Genomic DNA, 18734 nt, shown 5'->3' on the forward strand with positions numbered 1-18734 from the left:
TCACGTACTTCAGGTCCTAAAACAGTATCTAGTGCAGAAATGAATACACCCAAACTCACAATAAGATCGAATGGTAGTACAGTAAATTGGTAACTGAGCACCAAGTAAAGAAAGACGGTATACTTTCTTGATTCCATGTATAATAGGAATTGCCAAAACGAGACTTAATCTATTGTGGAAACAAATCTTGAAACCAGGAAATTTTTGGATTAATTCTTCTATATTAGGAGATTGTGTTCTTACTGAAGGAATAATTTTATTTATTTCTCTGGCATCCAGAACAAAGCGAACACTCTCATCTGATTGGGTACCAAGTGAAATGGGCTACAGTAAGTATTGGATGGCTCAGCAATGCCTCAGCTAAGCATTCACTTTATTTCTCTGTCGGTGGTAGAGATTAGTGACCAATGAATGGAGAAATACCTGTGACAGTATGTTTTATGTGGTCTCACATTTAAATGACAGACATATCATCTTATGATGCCTGGTTTCTCTTCAAACACCGTAGCATAATCCTGCAGCAATTGTTTTAATTCACGCATTTGTTGAAGCATTAGGGCATTAATTCAGTTACTTTTGCGTTAATCTGCTCTAGTATGTTTATGCTAGAATCACTGGTCATTGGGCTAGTGATTTTCCTGCTATTGTACCGAATAATGAATTCTTTGACAATAGGACCAATACAGTTCCTGCTTCTGTACCAGATTAACTGTCAGAGGTCTGTCTATAGTTAACATGAGCTTACTGGAGGCGAAGTCTATTACTGCACTCATCTCTATCAGTAATGCATGCCCCAAAATTAAGTCCTAAACAAGATTAGGTACCAGTAGGTACGCGCGACCTACAGCTCCGTTACCGAGGTCCACTTTGATTCTTATTTGCAGTTTAATGTAACGAGAGCGTCCTCCTGCAGCACCAATGCATTTCGCCACACGTAAGGTTACCAAATTTGCTCGTTCCTGCAATCTCTTCATAAGAACTGTGGAGACAGCATTTACACTTGCGCCTGTGTCTTAAGATTGCTATAACACTGAATCCCACAATGTTCGTTTGTAGCATGCTTTACGGTTTAAAGTTTCGGGATTTCTCAGCGCGCAATGATTCGTCCATAATATCAGCACCAAGGTTGTACCTTATCTTAATATTTCTGTCACACTCCCATTCACTAACTCCGACCAGCCTTTCGGTGATACAGATATTTCTGTCACACTCCCATTCACTAACTCCGACCAGCCTTTCGGTGATACAGTTGGTCGCGTCTTGTTTTCCTGGCGTCTATGGTTTGGTGATGCTTGTTCATCTGTAACGGCAGTAATAATTTGTGACGGGTTCCGCCAATCATTGCTGGTTTCATTTTGAGTTGGTGGCATATTACTATCCTGATCCCAGTGTGACGTTCCTGGGTTCTGTTATAACCGGGATTAAATCGCCTAGCATGTTTCTTGTTCTTGTATTTGCATCCACGGGTATACTTTTTCCATTTCTTTGATTATTGGCATTGTTAAATCCTGTGTTGAGGGAACCCGTTTGTTGGTTTTCATAAGCATTCGCATGTTGCAGATAGTTTTTGGTAAGTCCGTTTCCATAATTCTTTCTATTTGACCTGTTATATCCATTTCCATTGTTCCCTCTGGTTCTGCTGTTTTCCATTAACGTACCTACGGCATCTACAGCAATCAAAAACTCATCAAAATTTGTTTCGCTGACATGCAATAATATAGTTTCTGTGTCCAGTGGCAATTTTGCTCTCAGTATTCTAAGCATACGTATTGCAGGTTTCTTCTGCTTCAACTACTAATAGAGCTCCATCTCCTAAAATATGCCCACTCGCATAACTAATCTTCTGGTTTTTCGTCCATATTCCCGGTAAAACTCCTTTAAATGACCTAACTAAAACAACTGGATGTATAGGAAAAATGGTTCAAATGGCTCTGAGCACTATGGGACTTAACATCCGAGGTCATCAGTCCCCTAGAAGTTAGAACTACTTAAGCCTAACTAACCTAAGGACATCACACACATCCATGCCCGAGGCAGGATTCGAACCTGCTACCGTCGCGGTCGCGCGGTTCCAGACTGAAGCGCCTAGAACCGCTCGGTCACTGTGGCCGGCGGATGTATAGACTTATTTCCCGGATTATAAGATGGAAACTGTCTGTGCTTCATTAATTTCTCCTGCATATGTAACGCCGCGTAATCAGTAACATGATTTGTCATTACATTCGCTTGTGTTAAAGTTTACGTATGGACCTGTTCATTAGTTCCAAAAGCTTGCTGCGTTATGAATGGACTACATCTTTCATTAACAGATTCACTGTCCGCGACAACTGAATAATTATCCTGGTAAGCGTGACGTAAATCATTTACTTGCTTGCGCTCACATCTTCGACTTGCTTGCAAACAGATTCCTGATTGGCTAAATCTCTGTCTGACACAACATCCTTTACCTCAGACTGAATCTTTTGTTCAAGGGTATTAGTCAGCTGTGTGTCTTGGACACTGTGACACTCCAAAATACGTAAGAATAACACTCGACAGGTCTTTAACGTTCATAAAAAAACTGCATGAATTTCAAATCGAAAGTTTCCGACAGGAACAGCCTACTGGGAAAATTGGTCGGATCACAGTGGGGCAGTCTAGCTGAAACCGTTCGAATTTCTGTACTGGCATTATGCTACTCCACTGCAGAGTATACCTATCCTGTTTGGTATAAGTCAACACATGTCAAAAAGGTGGATATTGCCCTAAGCGACACATGCAGTATTATAACAGGCTACTTGAAGTCAACTCCAGTCGAATTCCTCTATCACCTTTCAGGAATTACACCCACCTTCTGTCCGAAGAGAAGTAGCAGCAAACACGGAAACAACGAAAGTGGAGCAGGAGAAAACGCAACCTATACATAAACAACAACCCTACCCACAACGGGTAAACTAACAACCACTGATGAAGAAGCCAGGCTGCAACTATGGAGGGCTGAGACATCCCACATTCCTGGTTGGAAGATGTTTTTAGAATAATAACCCCCTGGTCGTGATGAGAACTAGCCAATCCGGAAGTCCTTAAATAGGCTGAGGAGTGAGCAGATCATGAATTAAACTGGCAAAATGGGATACATTGAAGAAAACAAAACCCAATGTGACTGCGGGGAAGAACAGAATGTTCATTATATGCTTCAGTGTCAACTGTGTCCAGCTACCCGTACAGAAGGTGACCTTCACCAGGCAGCAGAATATGCACTGGAAAACGCCAAAATTTGGTCGAAGATTATATAAAATTAGTTAATCTGTCAACATTTGTATAAATTTTGTTTTATGTATGTTTCTGACACAAGAAAACCTACCTACTGCTGGAAAAAGTCTGTAAATTGTTCCGTTTGTTGCGTGATTTGCGCTTTTGTAATGTCGCGCAAACCCCAAGTCACATTATCTATTGCTTGTGACAACTCAGCAACAGTATTCGATAATACCGTATTGGCCTAATTTCACATTTTCAGATTCCGATTTTAAATTATTAATGCTTATACCGATCTTGCATTAGAAATCTGTTGAATTGCACAGCTGAGTACAGTTTGCGACCCTATGACTTGATTATACAATGCAGTTTTAGTTACCTGCAATTCGGTTTTTAATTCAAACTGACAGTTTTGAAATTATGTTTGAAATTCATATTTTAACGCTGTACGACTATTCAGTTCTTAGCGCTGTTTGACTATTTTGAAATTCTGTCCATAATTCCGTTTTTGTTCATACGCGCTAACAGAAACGTAATCGAATCAGCAATCTCTTGCACTTCGCCTGCGGAACGTTTTGTTCGTTCTGTTCTGCCATTTTAGCTTGCTGTCTTGTCCTGACTTTAAAATTATTAATATTTGACACAGATCGTGTGACACAGTTTAAATTGCTTAAATTAACTGCAATTGGGTCCTCAACAATACTATACTGCAAAAACATGTTTTGCCTGTTACGCAACTGCACACCAGAAATAATCTAATATCGTTTACGTATCGATAATGTCGTACAGATAGTTGACACGAATAAACTTTGGTAACTAACTACTTCTAAGCTACAAAAAGGGAAAGTGCCTATCTACCACTAATTCTTCCCTACGACACCCGTAGAAAAGTCAGCAGAGATAGAGATCAAAATGTACACCTACTTTTTGTAGATTGCCGCGTAGTGGACTGCTGTAACAGTTCTTTGCTATTCAGCGTCCTCTTAAGTACACCTCTCCGTCAGTAACACTCGAGCAATCATACAAGAAAAAAATATTATATTAGTTCCTTATAACAATAGTACATACAATGTATGTGAAATACAATACTTTATAATAATCGTGTTTCTGTGAAATACCCAAGTCAGCGTCTTGTCTGTGGACGATAACAGTTTTTGAATTTTGTTTGTTGTGGTGCTTTATATTGTGTTCGAATATTATTTCGACGATATTGCACTTTATACTGTTTGCTGTCGGACGAAATGCGAGTCCTTCAGTCTGTAAAGAATCGCCGTGTGATTGCAGGTTCGTTCACCACGTCTCCAGCATCTCTTCAAATGCATCTCAACGGAGATATCTGGAACTCTCTAGATACTTATGAGAATGTAATTGTAGAAGAATAATTAATAAACTCACCTATCAATCAATTGAAATAAGCTCTTTTATTTCTTCTGGTACAATACAGTATATCTATAGAGCTGTAGTAGTTTCAAGATAATCTTAACGAGAACAATAGTCCGAACAACAATACTCAGAATAAATAAAAATTCCAGATAACAACAAAAATTATATGTAAGTCACAGATGATAATATTGTTCGTATCTCTCTGCAAGATTATAGCGTCTTTGATTCCTACATACATCGCAGAATGTCAAGCAGTCATATCACTACTAAAATTGTTCATACTAAACTGTGACATTACAATGTAACGAAAATATTCTACGTGGATGGTTACTATGGATTAACATTTTTAATATTGATATAGGAAAACATAGAAAGCAATTAAGTGATTCGGCTTTTAGTAATTGTTGGCCAAGCATTATTTCAGCATTCGTAATGTGCGCATTTAGAGAAGTTACGCTAAAATTTAAGGTGCACTTTTCACTAGTTAACACTTTGCTTGAAGAGCCAGTCTTACTTAAGACTTGTTACCTAGCCTGTTACTTGTGCGTGACACCCTACACAATGTTCCTATGGAAGCTTATTGAACAAACTTCCAAAGTTGCATTCGTGCCCTACTGCAAGACACGAGTGTATTGCATATACTGTAAGTGTAATAATGAATTATTGGGCGCAGAATGAGCTGTGGAATTTTAACTTAGTTATTAGCACTGAGAATCGTTAAATTACTAGTGTACAAAGTTTAATACTGTATTCAAATAACATTTTGGTCAACACTTTGTGTAAAGTTGTTAGAGAGATGGTAGCGCAGTGTAAAATTAAAATAACTTCTCGTCTGTTTATATCATATCTCTTGTACAAACGAAATGCACATTTTACCACCATTCAGTCACTATCAATCTTAGTGCATCGAGAACAACTTTAACCCGACACGCAGAAATTCTTTAGAGGCCTACTGCAATTTTCCCTTTAGTTCCCTCTGCCCTTTATTCTCTGAAACTATTTCAGAAGTCAACAAGCGACGTGATATATTGAAGGAACTTATCACAGATTGTCCTTAAACGTACCAACTTTGAACGGAAACCAGCGAATACAGTTTATATCTTACGATACTTTGGTCTTAAAAAGATTTGTACGTCATCGGACATGCATTTAATTCCAAAATCAAATAACTTGTAAGATGGTTCGCTGGTTGATTTGGGGGAGGGGACCAAAGAGCGAGGTCATCGGTACCATCGGGTTAGCGAAGGATAGGGAAGGAAGTCGACCATGCCCTTTCAAAGGAACCATCCCAACATTTGTCTGAAGCGAATTAGGTAAATCACGGTAAAACTAAATCAGGATAGCCGGACGCGGGTTTGAAACGTACATCATTCTCCGAGATAGGTAATGTGCAGTAGCAGGAGCTCTTTTGGCTATATTAAGTACTCGAATATTTCGTGAGTTTTCTGTAACGTATTCCCTTAAATAGATTTGCCGTAGGGAAACTGATTCTTTATTTTGTCAGTTGGCTTCAGAAGTGTCATATTGAAAACGTAATTTTACTGACTTCTCTTTTAATGAGATACCACACCTACAAAAACATGATTGCTTTCTTTTTATATGAAGTCAAAGATTCTTGACAATGTTTAAATCATAAGACGTAGAGGGCAAGTTAACTTTAATAACACAGTGAAAATTTATTTCAACCTGTGAAATTGAAATTTCAACCCAATATACCGTTCTCCTACAGCAGAAATTACTAAATATATTTAAAAAAATTAAACATAAATGCTAAGCGCTTCTGTCACTCACCTGCTAATGAAAACTAAATAAACTTTTCCCGTTATTTTACATTCCTGTACATTTAAAACAACTTGTCAGTCTTAGCACAACTTTAAAATCTTATTAAGGTATGATTGAATGCTTCTGAAGAGGGCATCACACGTTATTCTCTTGACAGTTAAACAGGTTTCAATCAGCATCTCACTATCTATAGCCCTGTTTACAGCTGTTATCCAGGAGACGCTATTTCTTTAAGAGTTTCTATACAGTGACTGTGTACCACAGAGAGACGTTCTCATCATAAATTGTTCTATTAGGTTCATATTATCTAATGATTGTCAACTGTTCTTTTAATCTTGAGCCACAATTCCTGCACATTCTCCTGCATAGAGATAAACGTTTGGAGTTCATCTTTGTGATGTGACACAATTGCCTCTTTTTGAGATTTAATCTCAAAGTTACTACCTTTTCTTCTAAAGTCAAAGTTACTGAACACAGATCAAATTTACGATTGAAAACGATATTCTTGCCACTTTAGTTACAAGATGTTACACATTTTTGCATACGTAAAACTACTTCCAGTCACTGTTTCAGATAAAAAGGTCTGTTCAACGCAAGTCTCGACTTTGAACTATTGTAAAAACGAATATCATCTTCTTTCCTGGCACTAGAAGTCATTATTAACGCTATAACCGACATGATGGTCAAGAGAGAATTCAGCTACTTTGTTGAATTAAAAAAAATATTTTTCAGTCTCAGTTGCACAATATTTTACATAATTTTACTTTGCAGATTTTTATCACCATCCTCTACCATCTTTTCCCTTTCCCAATCGCACGCACTCCACTTTTTCTCCCCCCCCCCCCCCACTTCCAGCCTTCACCCTCTCTCCCCTCCCTCCACCATTTACCTGTTTAAAACAGGCCACAACTGCAATCTACAGTGTTCTGATATGTAGTTCTGACACAGACACGACCGGATGCTTACGCAACAACGTAAGTAACTTCAGGAGTTACGTACAACACTATTCCTCTCTTTGAAAATAGTAGAAAATAAATATTTTGCTTTGTTTTTACCTCCGACGATGATCCAGAAAGATGGAAATTTGTCACACCGAAAAAATGTGAAACTGAGTATGAAGAAACAAATCTTTTTTAAATTATCATGAATCATAGCTACCAGCTCTTGCCAGCAATTTCTCGATATAAAAAAATTGTATTAAGGTTCTTTGCATGAGACTCTGCGCTTGCTTTAACTTCAGCGCGCTTATAAATGGTCGCTTCCGCCGTCGCCCAAGAGATGTCTCTGACAACGTTTACTCTTTGTAGACGGCGACGTTAAATAGTGAGTGACGAAAACTTTATACTGTTTCATGTATAATGCGACAGTTCGAAGAGAAGTAATAATGAAGAAGTTTTATAAAAATATACCCTATCGCTCTTTGGTTTTCGTTATAAATACGATTTCTATACCAACGATAATGCGAGCATGAGTTCATGAGGTTCTTTTTAATTTAGAACGTTGTACCGCGTTACAACTAATCTCTGACATATTTCGTAATCGCTCCTCTATACTAACAAAATTTCTTTAGCGGACTCTCTTTGAAAAATGTTCTCTAAACGGTTTATAGCTCCAGTAAAAAGTTCTACAATAGACCTATGTCATAGCTATATGCCTACAGTTGTGTGCATCTGTTCGACGTCCTTCCTGAAAATAGGTACCAGTCACTTGGAAAGCTTCTTTAGTCCAGACTGAAGTTAAAAGAGGAGCAAGTTCTTCCCATACGTATAAGTATGTCATCAGTTCAGTCGCCTTTTCTATGTCTATTTAACGTTGAAGGCTGAAAGGAGAAACCGCAGGCCTCGGTAAAACAATTCTGGAAAACGAATTTAGTAATTTGACCTTCTCTTTGTCATCCTCCGCTTGGATGCCATTATGGTCATAGTGTGTTCAGATTGCTGATTTAAGTAAGACCAATACTTAACAGGATTTTATGTCAGATCGATATAACCTGTCAATTTCCATTTGATTATCCGTACAAGAAAACCGTGACTGATACTTCTGTAACTGGACGAAGTGCCATTCCACTAGGGCTGATCGTCTGTGTAATTCAACTGGTAATCACAATATGCACCCTTACAGTCTTTTCATTTACGTGATCCTACCCATAACGTCATCTTCAGTGCACCACTGTGACTTACGTTGCACTCGAACATGTTGATCGGCTTCTCGTAGCCTACAATGTTAGCGAATATGTACATAAAGATCAGTTCATTACATCTTTAACACAACTGGCCATTAAAATTGCTACACCACGAAGATGACGTGCTACAGACGCGAAATTTAACCGACAGGAAGAAGATGCTGTGATATGCAAATGATTAGCTTTTCAGAGCATTCGCCCAGTGGCGAAACCTACAACGTGCTGACATGAGGAAAGTTTCCAACCGATTTCTCATACACTAACAGCAGTTGACTGGCGTTTTCAAGTGAAACGTTGTTGTGATGCCTCGTGTAAGGAGGAGAAATGCGTACCATCACGTTTCCTACTTTGATAAACGGATTCTAGCTTATCGCGATTGCGGTTTATCCTATCGCGACATTGCTGCTCACGTTGGTCGAGATCCAATGAATGTTAGAAGAATATGGAATCGGTGGGTTCAGGAGGGTAATACGGAACGCCGCGCTGGATCCCAACGGCCTCGTATCACTAGCAGTCAAGATGACAGGCATCTTATCCGCATGGCTGTAACGGATCGTGCAGCCACCTCTCGATCCCTGAGTCAACAGATGGGGACGTTTGCAAGACAACAACCATCTGCGTGAACAGTTCGACGACGTTTGCAGCAGCATGGACTATCAGCTCGGAGACCGTGTCTGCGGTTACCCTCGACGCTGCATCACAGACAGGAGCGCCTGCGATGGTGTACTCAACGACAAACCAGGGCGCACGAATGGCAAAATGTCATTTTTTCGGATGAATCAAGGTTCTGTTTACAGCATCATGATGGTCGAATCCGTGTTTGGCGACATCGCGGTGACCGCACATTGGAAGCGTGTATTGGTCATCGCCATACTGGCGTATCACCCGGCGTGATGGTATGGGATGCCACTGGTTACACGTCTCGGTCACCTCTTGTTCGCTCTGACGGCACTTTGAACAGTGGGCGTTACATTTCAGATGTGTTACGACCCGTGGCTCTACCTTTCATTCGATCCCTGCGAAACCCTACATTTCAGCAGGATAATGCACGACCGCATGTTGCAGGTCCTGTACGGGCCTTTCTGGATATAGAAAATGTTAGACTGCTGCCCTGGCCAGAACACTGTCCAGATCTCTCACCAATTGAAAACGTCTGGTCAATGGTGGCTGAGCAACGGGCTCATCACAATCCGCCAGTCACTACTCTTGATGAACTGTGGTATCGTGTTGAAGCTTCATGGACGTACCTGTACACGCCATCCAAGCTCTGTTTGAATCAATGCCCAGGCGTATCAAAGCCGTTATTACGGCCAGAGGTGGTGGTTTTCGGTACTGATTTCTCAGGATCTATGCACACAAATGGCGTGAAAATGTAATCACATGTCAGTTCTAGTATAATATATTTGTCCAATGAATACCCGTTTATCATCTGCATTTCTTCTTGGTGTAGCAATTGTAATGGCCAGTAGTGTAGGTGTATCAATCAGAGATGCTCCAGAGGTCCTTACGCAGCTACTTTCGCTGAACGGTCGTTGAGGAGACACTATTGGTAGCCGTTTGGTTCATCTAGGCGGTCAGTTGCTCAACAGTTGCTCGTCTATTCACCCATACACATCTGCACAGCTGCTGTTCACCCCGTCATCTAAAACGCGGGTTTTGGAAGCGTTACTTTACTGTGCACGGTATACTTTAACCACGGCGGAACTGGAACCGTTTACATTCTGCCTGAACTTTAATTCCTTCTTCAATTTTTTTTTTTTTAGCCGGCCGCGGTGGCCGTGCGGTTCTGGCGCTGCAGTCCGGAACCGCGGGACTACTACCGTCGCAGGTTCGAAACCTGCCTCGGGCATGGATGTGTGTGATGTCTTTAGGTTAGTTAGGTTTAAGTAGTTCTAAGTTCTAGGGGACTGATGACCTAAGATGTTAAGTCCCATAGTGCTCAGAGCCATTTTTCAATTTTTTTTTTTTCCTTTACCGCTTGCTCTATGTACAGATTAGGTACAGGCCACAACCCGATCTAACTCCTTTCTGAACCAGTGCTGCCCTTTCGTGCCCATCGAGTCTTATAAGTGCCGTCTGTTGAAGGTGATTCAGACGTATGTTGTTGTTGTTGTTGTGGTCTTCAGTCCTGAGACTGGTTTGGTGCAGCTCTCCATGCTACTCTATCCTGTGCAAGCTTCTTCATCTCCCAGTACCTATTGCAACCTACATCGTTCTGAATCTGCTTAGTGTATTCATCTCTTAGTCTCCCTCTACGATTTTTACCCACCACGCTGCCCTCCAATACTAAATTGGTGATCCCTTGATGCCTCAGAACATGTCTTACCAACCGATCCCTTCTTCTAGTCAAGTTGTGCCACAAACTCCTCTTCTCCCCAATTCTATTCAATACCTCCTCATTAGTTATGTAATCTACCCATCTAATCTTCAGCATTCTTCTGTAGCACCACATTTCGAAAGCTTCTATTCTCTTCTTGTCTAAACTATTTATCGTCCATGTTTCACTTCTATACGTGGATACACTCCATAGAAATACTTTCAGAAACGACTTCCTAACACTTAAATCTATACTCGATGTTAACAAAGTTCTCTTCTTCAGAAACGCTTTCCTTACACTCTACATTTTATATCCACTCTACTTAGGTCATCATCAGTTATTTTGCTCACCAAATAGCAAAACTTCTTTACTACTTTAAGTGTCTCATTTCCTAATGCAATTCCCTCAGCATCACCTGACTTAATTCGACTTCATTCCATTATCCTCGTTTTGCTTTTGTTGATGTTCATCTTATATCCTCCTTTCAAGACACTGTCCATTCCGTTCAACTGCTCTTCCAAGTCCTTTGCTGTCTCTGACAGAATTACAATGTCATCGGCGTACCTCAAAGTTTTTATTTCTTTTCCATGGATTTTAATACCTACGACGAATTTTTCTTTTGTTTCTTTTACTGCTTGCTCAATATACGAACGATCTCTTTCTCTCTCTCTCTCTCTCATTATGTCATTCAGAAGTATAAGAGGTTGAAAATAAGTAAACTGTTTTCGTATCTGTCGTTTTAGTGTCGCTACGACAATTGAAAGGAGGAACAACAGAGAAGTAATGATAAAAATGTCCAGCTGGAGATATATGCTTTTCTTTTCTTGTTTGGTTGCCGGTGTGAGATACCCCTCGCCCACTGTGACGCAGCTGACTGTGTGTGTCGCCTCCGCAGCCGTTCGTGGTGCCGCTGCGCGTGCTGATGCTGCTGGGGGGCGGTTTGCTGGCCGTGTTCGGCAGCGAGGCCATCGGCTTCGACGGCGCCGGGCCGCTGGGCTGCGTCGCCGCCGCCTTCGTGTCCTGCGTCTCGTGGACCAGCCAGGGCGTCGACGTCGAAGACGTGAGTCGCCAGCCCAGCTCCGCTGTGTCACGTCTCCACTTGTCGAGACAGCTATGCGCGGAACACTTGCACTAGAAGTTGGAGGAATCTCTCTGCGGTAGCACTCACCGCTATTTTATGGGATGCCGCATTTTGAAAATCTAAATGTTAAATAGAGTGATGTGATACGGATCAACGATTCTGCAATTACGAAAGATCTCTCTCTCTCTGTCTGTCTGTCTCTCTCTCTCTTACAGATTCCTCCCTGCATCGTCGCTAGAAACACTGCTTCCTTTATTTATATGTCTTTATTGCAATTACAGTGCTAGAAAACAGCTAGATTTAGTCTCAGTTTAATAAGTCATGGCTGCAAAATACTAACACGAATTCTTTACAGATGAATGGAAAAACTGGTAGAAGCCGACCTCGTGGGAGATCAGTTTGCATTCCGTAGAAATATGGGAACACGGGAGGCAATACCGACCCTACGATTTATCTAAGAAAATAGATTAAGGAAAGGCAAACCTACGTTTCTAGCATTTGCAGACTTAGAGAAAGCTTTTGACAATGTCGACTGGAATACACTCTTTAATATTCTAAAGGTGGCAGTGGTAAAATACAATTTGTACAGGAACCAGATGGCAGTTATAAGAGTCGAGGGACATGAAAGGGAAGCAGTGGTTGGGGTGGGAGTGAGACAGGGCTGTAGCCTCTCCCCGATGCTATTCAATCTGTATATTGAGCAAGCAGTAAGGGAAAAAAAGAAAAAATCGGAGTAGGTATTAAAATCTATGGAGAAGAAATAAAAACTTTCAGGTTCGCCGATGACAATGTAATTCTGTTAGAGACAGCAAAGGACGGACTTGTAAAAGCAGTTGAACGGAATGGACAGTGTCTTGAAAGGAGGATATAAGATGAACATCAACAAAAGCAAAACGAGGATAATGGAATGTAGTCGAATTAAGTCGGGTGATGCTAAGGGAATTAGATTAGGAAATGAGACACTTAAAGTAGTAAAGGAGTTTAGCTATTTGGGGAGCAAAATAACTGATGATGATCGAAGTAGAGAGGATATAAAATGTAGACTGACAATGGCTAGGAAAACGTTTCTGAAGAAAAGAAATTTGTTAACATCGAGCATAGATTTCAGTGTCAGGAAGTCGTTTCTGAAAGTATTTGTATAGAGTGTAGCCATGTATGGAAGTGAAACATGGACGATAAATAGTTTAGACAAGAAGAGAATAGAAGCTTTCGAAATGTGGTGCTACAGAAGATGGCTGAAGATTAGATGGATAGATCACATAACCAATAAGGAGGTACTGAATAGGATTGGGGAGAAGAGAAATTTGTGGCACAACTTGACTAGAAGAAGGCATCGGTTGGTAGGACATGTTCTGAGGCATGAAGGGATCACCAATTTAGTATTGGAGGGCAGCATGGAGGGTAAAAATCGTAGAGGGAGACCAAGAGATGAATACACTAAACAGATTCAGAAGGATGTAGGCTGCAGTACGTACTGGGAGATGAAGAAGCTTGCACAGGATAGAGTAGCATGGAGAGCTGCATCAAAGCAGTCTCAGGACTGAAGACCACAACAACAACAACGTTTCCGTGAGGCGTTGGGCACTACAGCATTGTTCACTATTAACCCCCTTGTCATACATTAGTGAGTCCGCTAGTGGAGACAAATACGCACCAAATGTAAACATCATGAGTCACACTCGGGGGAGGGAAAGTCAAGCCATACTTTTTGATGTGTCCGGTACGGCTGTATTTAGTACGTACATTATCCAAAAAACAATAGCAGGTCATAGAAAGGAAACATATACTTATTACCGAATAAATGTAGCGGAGGTAATGTTAAAAAATGTCCAACTGATGGCTACGAAAAGTGTGGAAAACCACTACGTGAAACACCTCTGAGACTGCAAGCGCAATATTGGGTCCATTTTCCAAAACATATCGATCCGACAAGTAAGGAAAATAAAAAACAACAAGGATGTGTTTAGTTTACGTGGAACACGAAGTACGAAGCGAAACGATGACGTGGGAATACACGCAATGTTTAGTGACGTTACATCTACCACAATGCCTTCGAAACTACCATGCCCTGCAGGACTACTTTTTAAAGCTTTAGGTGTTTTACTATTAGAAATTCGTTCAAGCGGAGCATTTCTTTTTTCTTTTAATTACATTTCTTGTTGACGATGTCTCCGTTTAGGCATCGTGTTATTACATTCCTTCTGAAGAAGTCAGGCTTGAACATCCACGGAGATTATAATTTATGTTGAAGTACTCCTTCTGTGTAAAAATTATTTTTACACCTTAAAATATCGTTTGATATATATAAAGGAACAAGAATTAAATTAGTGTTAATGTCTACAAGCGTAGAGTCAACACGCCTCTGCAAGGAAGGACAGGGAAGGCCAGGGCAAATGGGGTCTGAACCTTGTACATTAATGCACATTTGAATTATTGTTTAGTAAGAATGCAAAAGTTTTCTTTACTTCAGTGTGCACTTGGGAGTAAAATTACATAACCTTAACGGTACACGCCTTAAATAAAATTAGACAACTCTTAAAAGCTTTTAGTTCTGCGTGAAATAATTCACACAAACTCACAGTAACACGCAGATGAACCTTTGCTGGGCTCATGCAGTGACATTTAAATCGATGTAAGCGATTTTTCAAGAAAAAGGTGTACAACAATTGTAATAAGAAAGTTATAACCCGACCACGATATTATTGCACTTGGGCTCTTGTGGCAGTTATCGGTAACATGCAGCGATGTTGCAGTAAGCAAGTACAGTGGTAACTAAGGAAAACACATCGCACTGTGAATGTTTTCAGGACAGTAGTGCATATGCTATCAAATGGTTCAACGTATCCTGATGTAATATCACTATAAAAGCTAGCGAGAAACCGACCGAAGCACCGTCACTCCCAGGCGCAACAACATTGTGGTCGACTAAAAACAAAGATAGGCAGGTGCGCCAGATGCTTACACAGTCCTTGGAGGAACAAGTATTGAGCACTGTGGAATATGTCCACTGTATCAGAGCTAGGCAGATGGCACACTAGCATGGGGTCAGCCACTGGACTGTGTGGAACATTCTCCCCAACTCCCGCTATTCATATTACTTACAACGCGTGAGGATCTTATTGCCTCCACAGCGACAGTTTCTCTTTCGTCGTTCAGGCCACCACGGTGCTGGAATTTCTGTCATGCATTCTGTTCATAGGTGAAGTTGCCTTTAGTAAGGACGGAATCGTCAGCCATCAACAGCCAACTGTGGGCTACGAATAATCTCAGTTATAGATGGTAGATAATCATCAGCACCGGTTCAGCTTGATTGTTTGGACGGGGATGTATCGTTGGGGATTACTGGTGGCTGCCTTGTAGGATCTGTCTTCCTTTCGTAAGAATATCTGCCCTTCCTGTCAGTGATCCTGCCTCCCCTGCTTTGATAGTGTGAGTAACGTGGCTGTTACGTGACAGTACCCCACTCCAGATGACTTCTGCAGGCTCTCGACAACATCTATCCCTACTGATGGATCGGACGAGGTGGTTCAGCCGCATGGCCCAGCTGTCGGATCTCAACCTTTTACAGTACATTTCTACCTGTGGGGCACCTGAATGAACATGTGGGTGCTAAGCCCACCCCAAACGTGCATACACTGGAACAACGACGCATCCACACTGGGTAGCAGACAGCACTTCTGAATATGTGTGCCAATAACTGCTGAGTCTTGTTCGTGCACGTTTTGTTTCCACAGAAAGTGTTTATTGAACATCAATACAAAAAATTATCGGTCTTACAATGTGAGAATTTTGCATCACTACAAACAACACACAAAATACATATTCGAACAGATGTCTGTGAAACATTGTTTTACACTTGCAGAAAATGAAAGTGATTAAAAAATCATTAAACGCAGTCTTTCACATACGTAACACCTCCGTGATGGGAAGCTGAAAAGAGATGTGTTAAAGTTCTTGGACGGAAGAACAATGACAAAACAAAAAATAATCAATCAATACAAAACTTAGTTTTTATACCAGCAATGGATTATTCACTGTTCCATCTTCTCTCCTCCCTGCTGTTGCTGGGTGGTAACTGCTGGAACACCCATCTGCACAGCTTGTATACTCGCTCCACTGGAGGGAGAGCCTTCTTTGGTGACGTGATTGTGAGGACATCGTCCAATGACAGTTGCGTCTGCACCTGTTCAGTCACTACGTCCTTCGGCAGCAGTTAGCGATACTGCATGTGGCGCGATATGTAACCTTACTCATCTTGAAGTTCTTCACGTTTTGCCTCTATCACCACACTGTCGCCCACCACTTTTACCGTCAATTCCTCCGGTTTGAACTGCTGGACGTCTAGATTAACCTTGAACCCATCTTTGTTACTCTGGATGGTAGATACTACAGAGTTACGAACCACCAAATGACGCCATGGTCTACAGTAACAAGACGGAGCAGAAACGACAGACAGACGAGGGAAAAGCGAGTCGTCATGTGTCAGCCCCTAGCCGGATAGCTGATCGAGTAATGACATTTGACGGTCGACATCGTCCAACAAGTGGGGGATCATCTGTTTCAAAGTCTTCTTCTGCATTTTTTTTTTTCCTCACTGTATCCTAGTGAAGAATTCCTTTGCTTGTAGTAAACATTTCCATTTCCATAGTTGAAAAACAGGATAAATTAATCACTTTTATACAGATGGCAACACATGGATCTTATGAAATAGCCTTTTAGAGAGGTCCTCTTCGAACGTCTTGCCTAACGATGTTCTTATCATAGAATGTCATGCGTTGCATTGTACTCTACCGGCATGGTGAGTTATTCGTGCGCTGCATTGTACTGTACCGGCAAGATTAGTTAATAAATACCACCTAGCACAGATACCATGGATTTCCGGCCAACCGTCCATACGACCGTTTTTTCTTCTTATCGTCTCGGTGACCTTTTTCTGCAGTTTGTCCCCATTAAGTAAAATCATCATGCACAAAGACACCTTTACGGAAATGATAAGTCACAGTCATATTTCTGTCAATTTTTCTTGTGTTTCTAGACTGTCGAGTGATAACGAAACTAAATAATAAAATTATTGCTACAATAGCTCGTGCAATATCGCAATGACATACAAACAAAATAAAACTGATTATCAAAAATAATTCAGGAAAAAGTAACACAACCATCAGTCACATACAATGGAAAAGCAGTTCAGCTGTTAAGCATGCCTGGAACGCAGATTTAGTAAGATATACTATCCATTGTTACGTTAAACTGCTTTCATAGTTCATGCGCAGCTGATTGGTTTGTGGAAGGTTCAAAAATGGTTCAAATGGCTCTGAGCACTATGGGACTTAACATCTGACGTCATCAGTCCCCTAGGACGTAGAACTACTTAAACCTAACTAACCTAACGACATCACACACATCCACGCCCGAGGCAGGATTCGACCCTGCGACCGTAGCGGTCGCGCGGTTCCAGACTGAAGCGCCTAGAACCGCTCGGCCACTTCGGCCGGCGTTTGTGGAAGGGAACCAAACAGCGAGGTCAGCGGCCCCATCGGATTAGCGAAGGATGGGGAAGGAAATCGTCCGTGCCCTTTCAAAGGAATCATCCCGGCACTTGCCTGAAGTGATTTAGGGAAATCACGGAAAACCTAAATCAGAATGGCCAGACGCGGGTTAGAACCACCGTCCTTCCGAATGTGAGTCCAGTGTGCTAGCCACTGCACCACCTCGCTCGATAATGTGGGGTAATTTGTAAGTTAATACATAGATGACAACAGAAATGCGTACTTTTAACTTCGCCAGTGTCGTTCCACAGTGTAGATCTAAAAGATGGATGGGAAATGTGTACTATTATTTCGTCGTGTCTTGTCCGGCGTCGTTCGACCATTCGCTGACACAGTACAGTATTTCCGTTTACAGTGGAGCTCGTTCATGCGGGTGATGCCGTAACCTACATACGATGATGTGAAATATCTTCGCAGATATGTTATTAGAGAGCCAGAGCGCTATGCTGGGCGACGAATGTTCAACGGAAAAGAAAGTTAATATGATGTGCCCCCAGGAATCGTAATACAACATCTACAACTAAAGAAACTGGTCACCTGCTTAATATCGTATAGGGCCCCCTCGAGCACGCAGAAGTGCCGCAACAGGACGTGGCATGGACTCGACTGATGTGCTGAAGTAGTGTTGGAGGGAACTGACACCATGAATCCTAAAGGGCTGTCCGTAAATCAGTAACAGCACGAGGAGGTGGAGATCTCAGCTGAACAGCACGTTGCTGTAACACCACGTTCAAACTCACTTAAATCTTGATAACCTGCTATAGCAGCAGCAGTAACCGATCTAACAGCTGCTCTAAATACTTGTTGTCTTATACTAGGCATCGCCGAACACAGTGCCGTATTCTGACTGTTTAAATCTCTCTGTAGTTGAATACGCATGGCTATATAAGTTTCTTTGGCGCTTCATTGTATAAGTAGTGTTCTTGTAAATCACTGAGTTTTGAATCAAATGAGTACTTTACAGCCAATAATTAAGTACATTGTTTTTATGTTTCAGAACCCTGTTGCCACAGCGTTTGAGATATTTTGGATGATTTTTGAACCGATCCTATTCGGCATAACAGGCACACAGATAAAGTTCAGTGAACTGGAGGGAGACGTTGTGTCGCTGTGCATTGCTTGCCTCATAACTGCTTTCGTGGTAAGTGTGAATAATCTGCTATCTGCCGAAACAGAAAGATCAATGTTAACAGCTTGTCTAGATTA

General features: G+C 41.3%; 1 protein-coding gene across 1 annotated transcript in view; it reads left to right on the forward strand.

The window, feature by feature from the left end:
* The window catches only part of LOC126160018 (sodium/hydrogen exchanger 9B2-like), a 193157-nt gene that overhangs the window by 143825 nt on the left and 30598 nt on the right, over nucleotides 1–18734 (forward strand). The window contains exons 10-11 of the mRNA XM_049916828.1: nucleotides 11794–11958; nucleotides 18526–18669. Coding sequence (XP_049772785.1) covers nucleotides 11794–11958; nucleotides 18526–18669 — 309 coding nt within the window. The remainder of the gene's footprint in view (nucleotides 1–11793; nucleotides 11959–18525; nucleotides 18670–18734) is intronic.

Source organism: Schistocerca cancellata, chromosome 2 (genome assembly GCF_023864275.1).
Source record: "Schistocerca cancellata isolate TAMUIC-IGC-003103 chromosome 2, iqSchCanc2.1, whole genome shotgun sequence".
Lineage (NCBI taxonomy): Eukaryota > Metazoa > Arthropoda > Insecta > Orthoptera > Acrididae > Schistocerca > Schistocerca cancellata.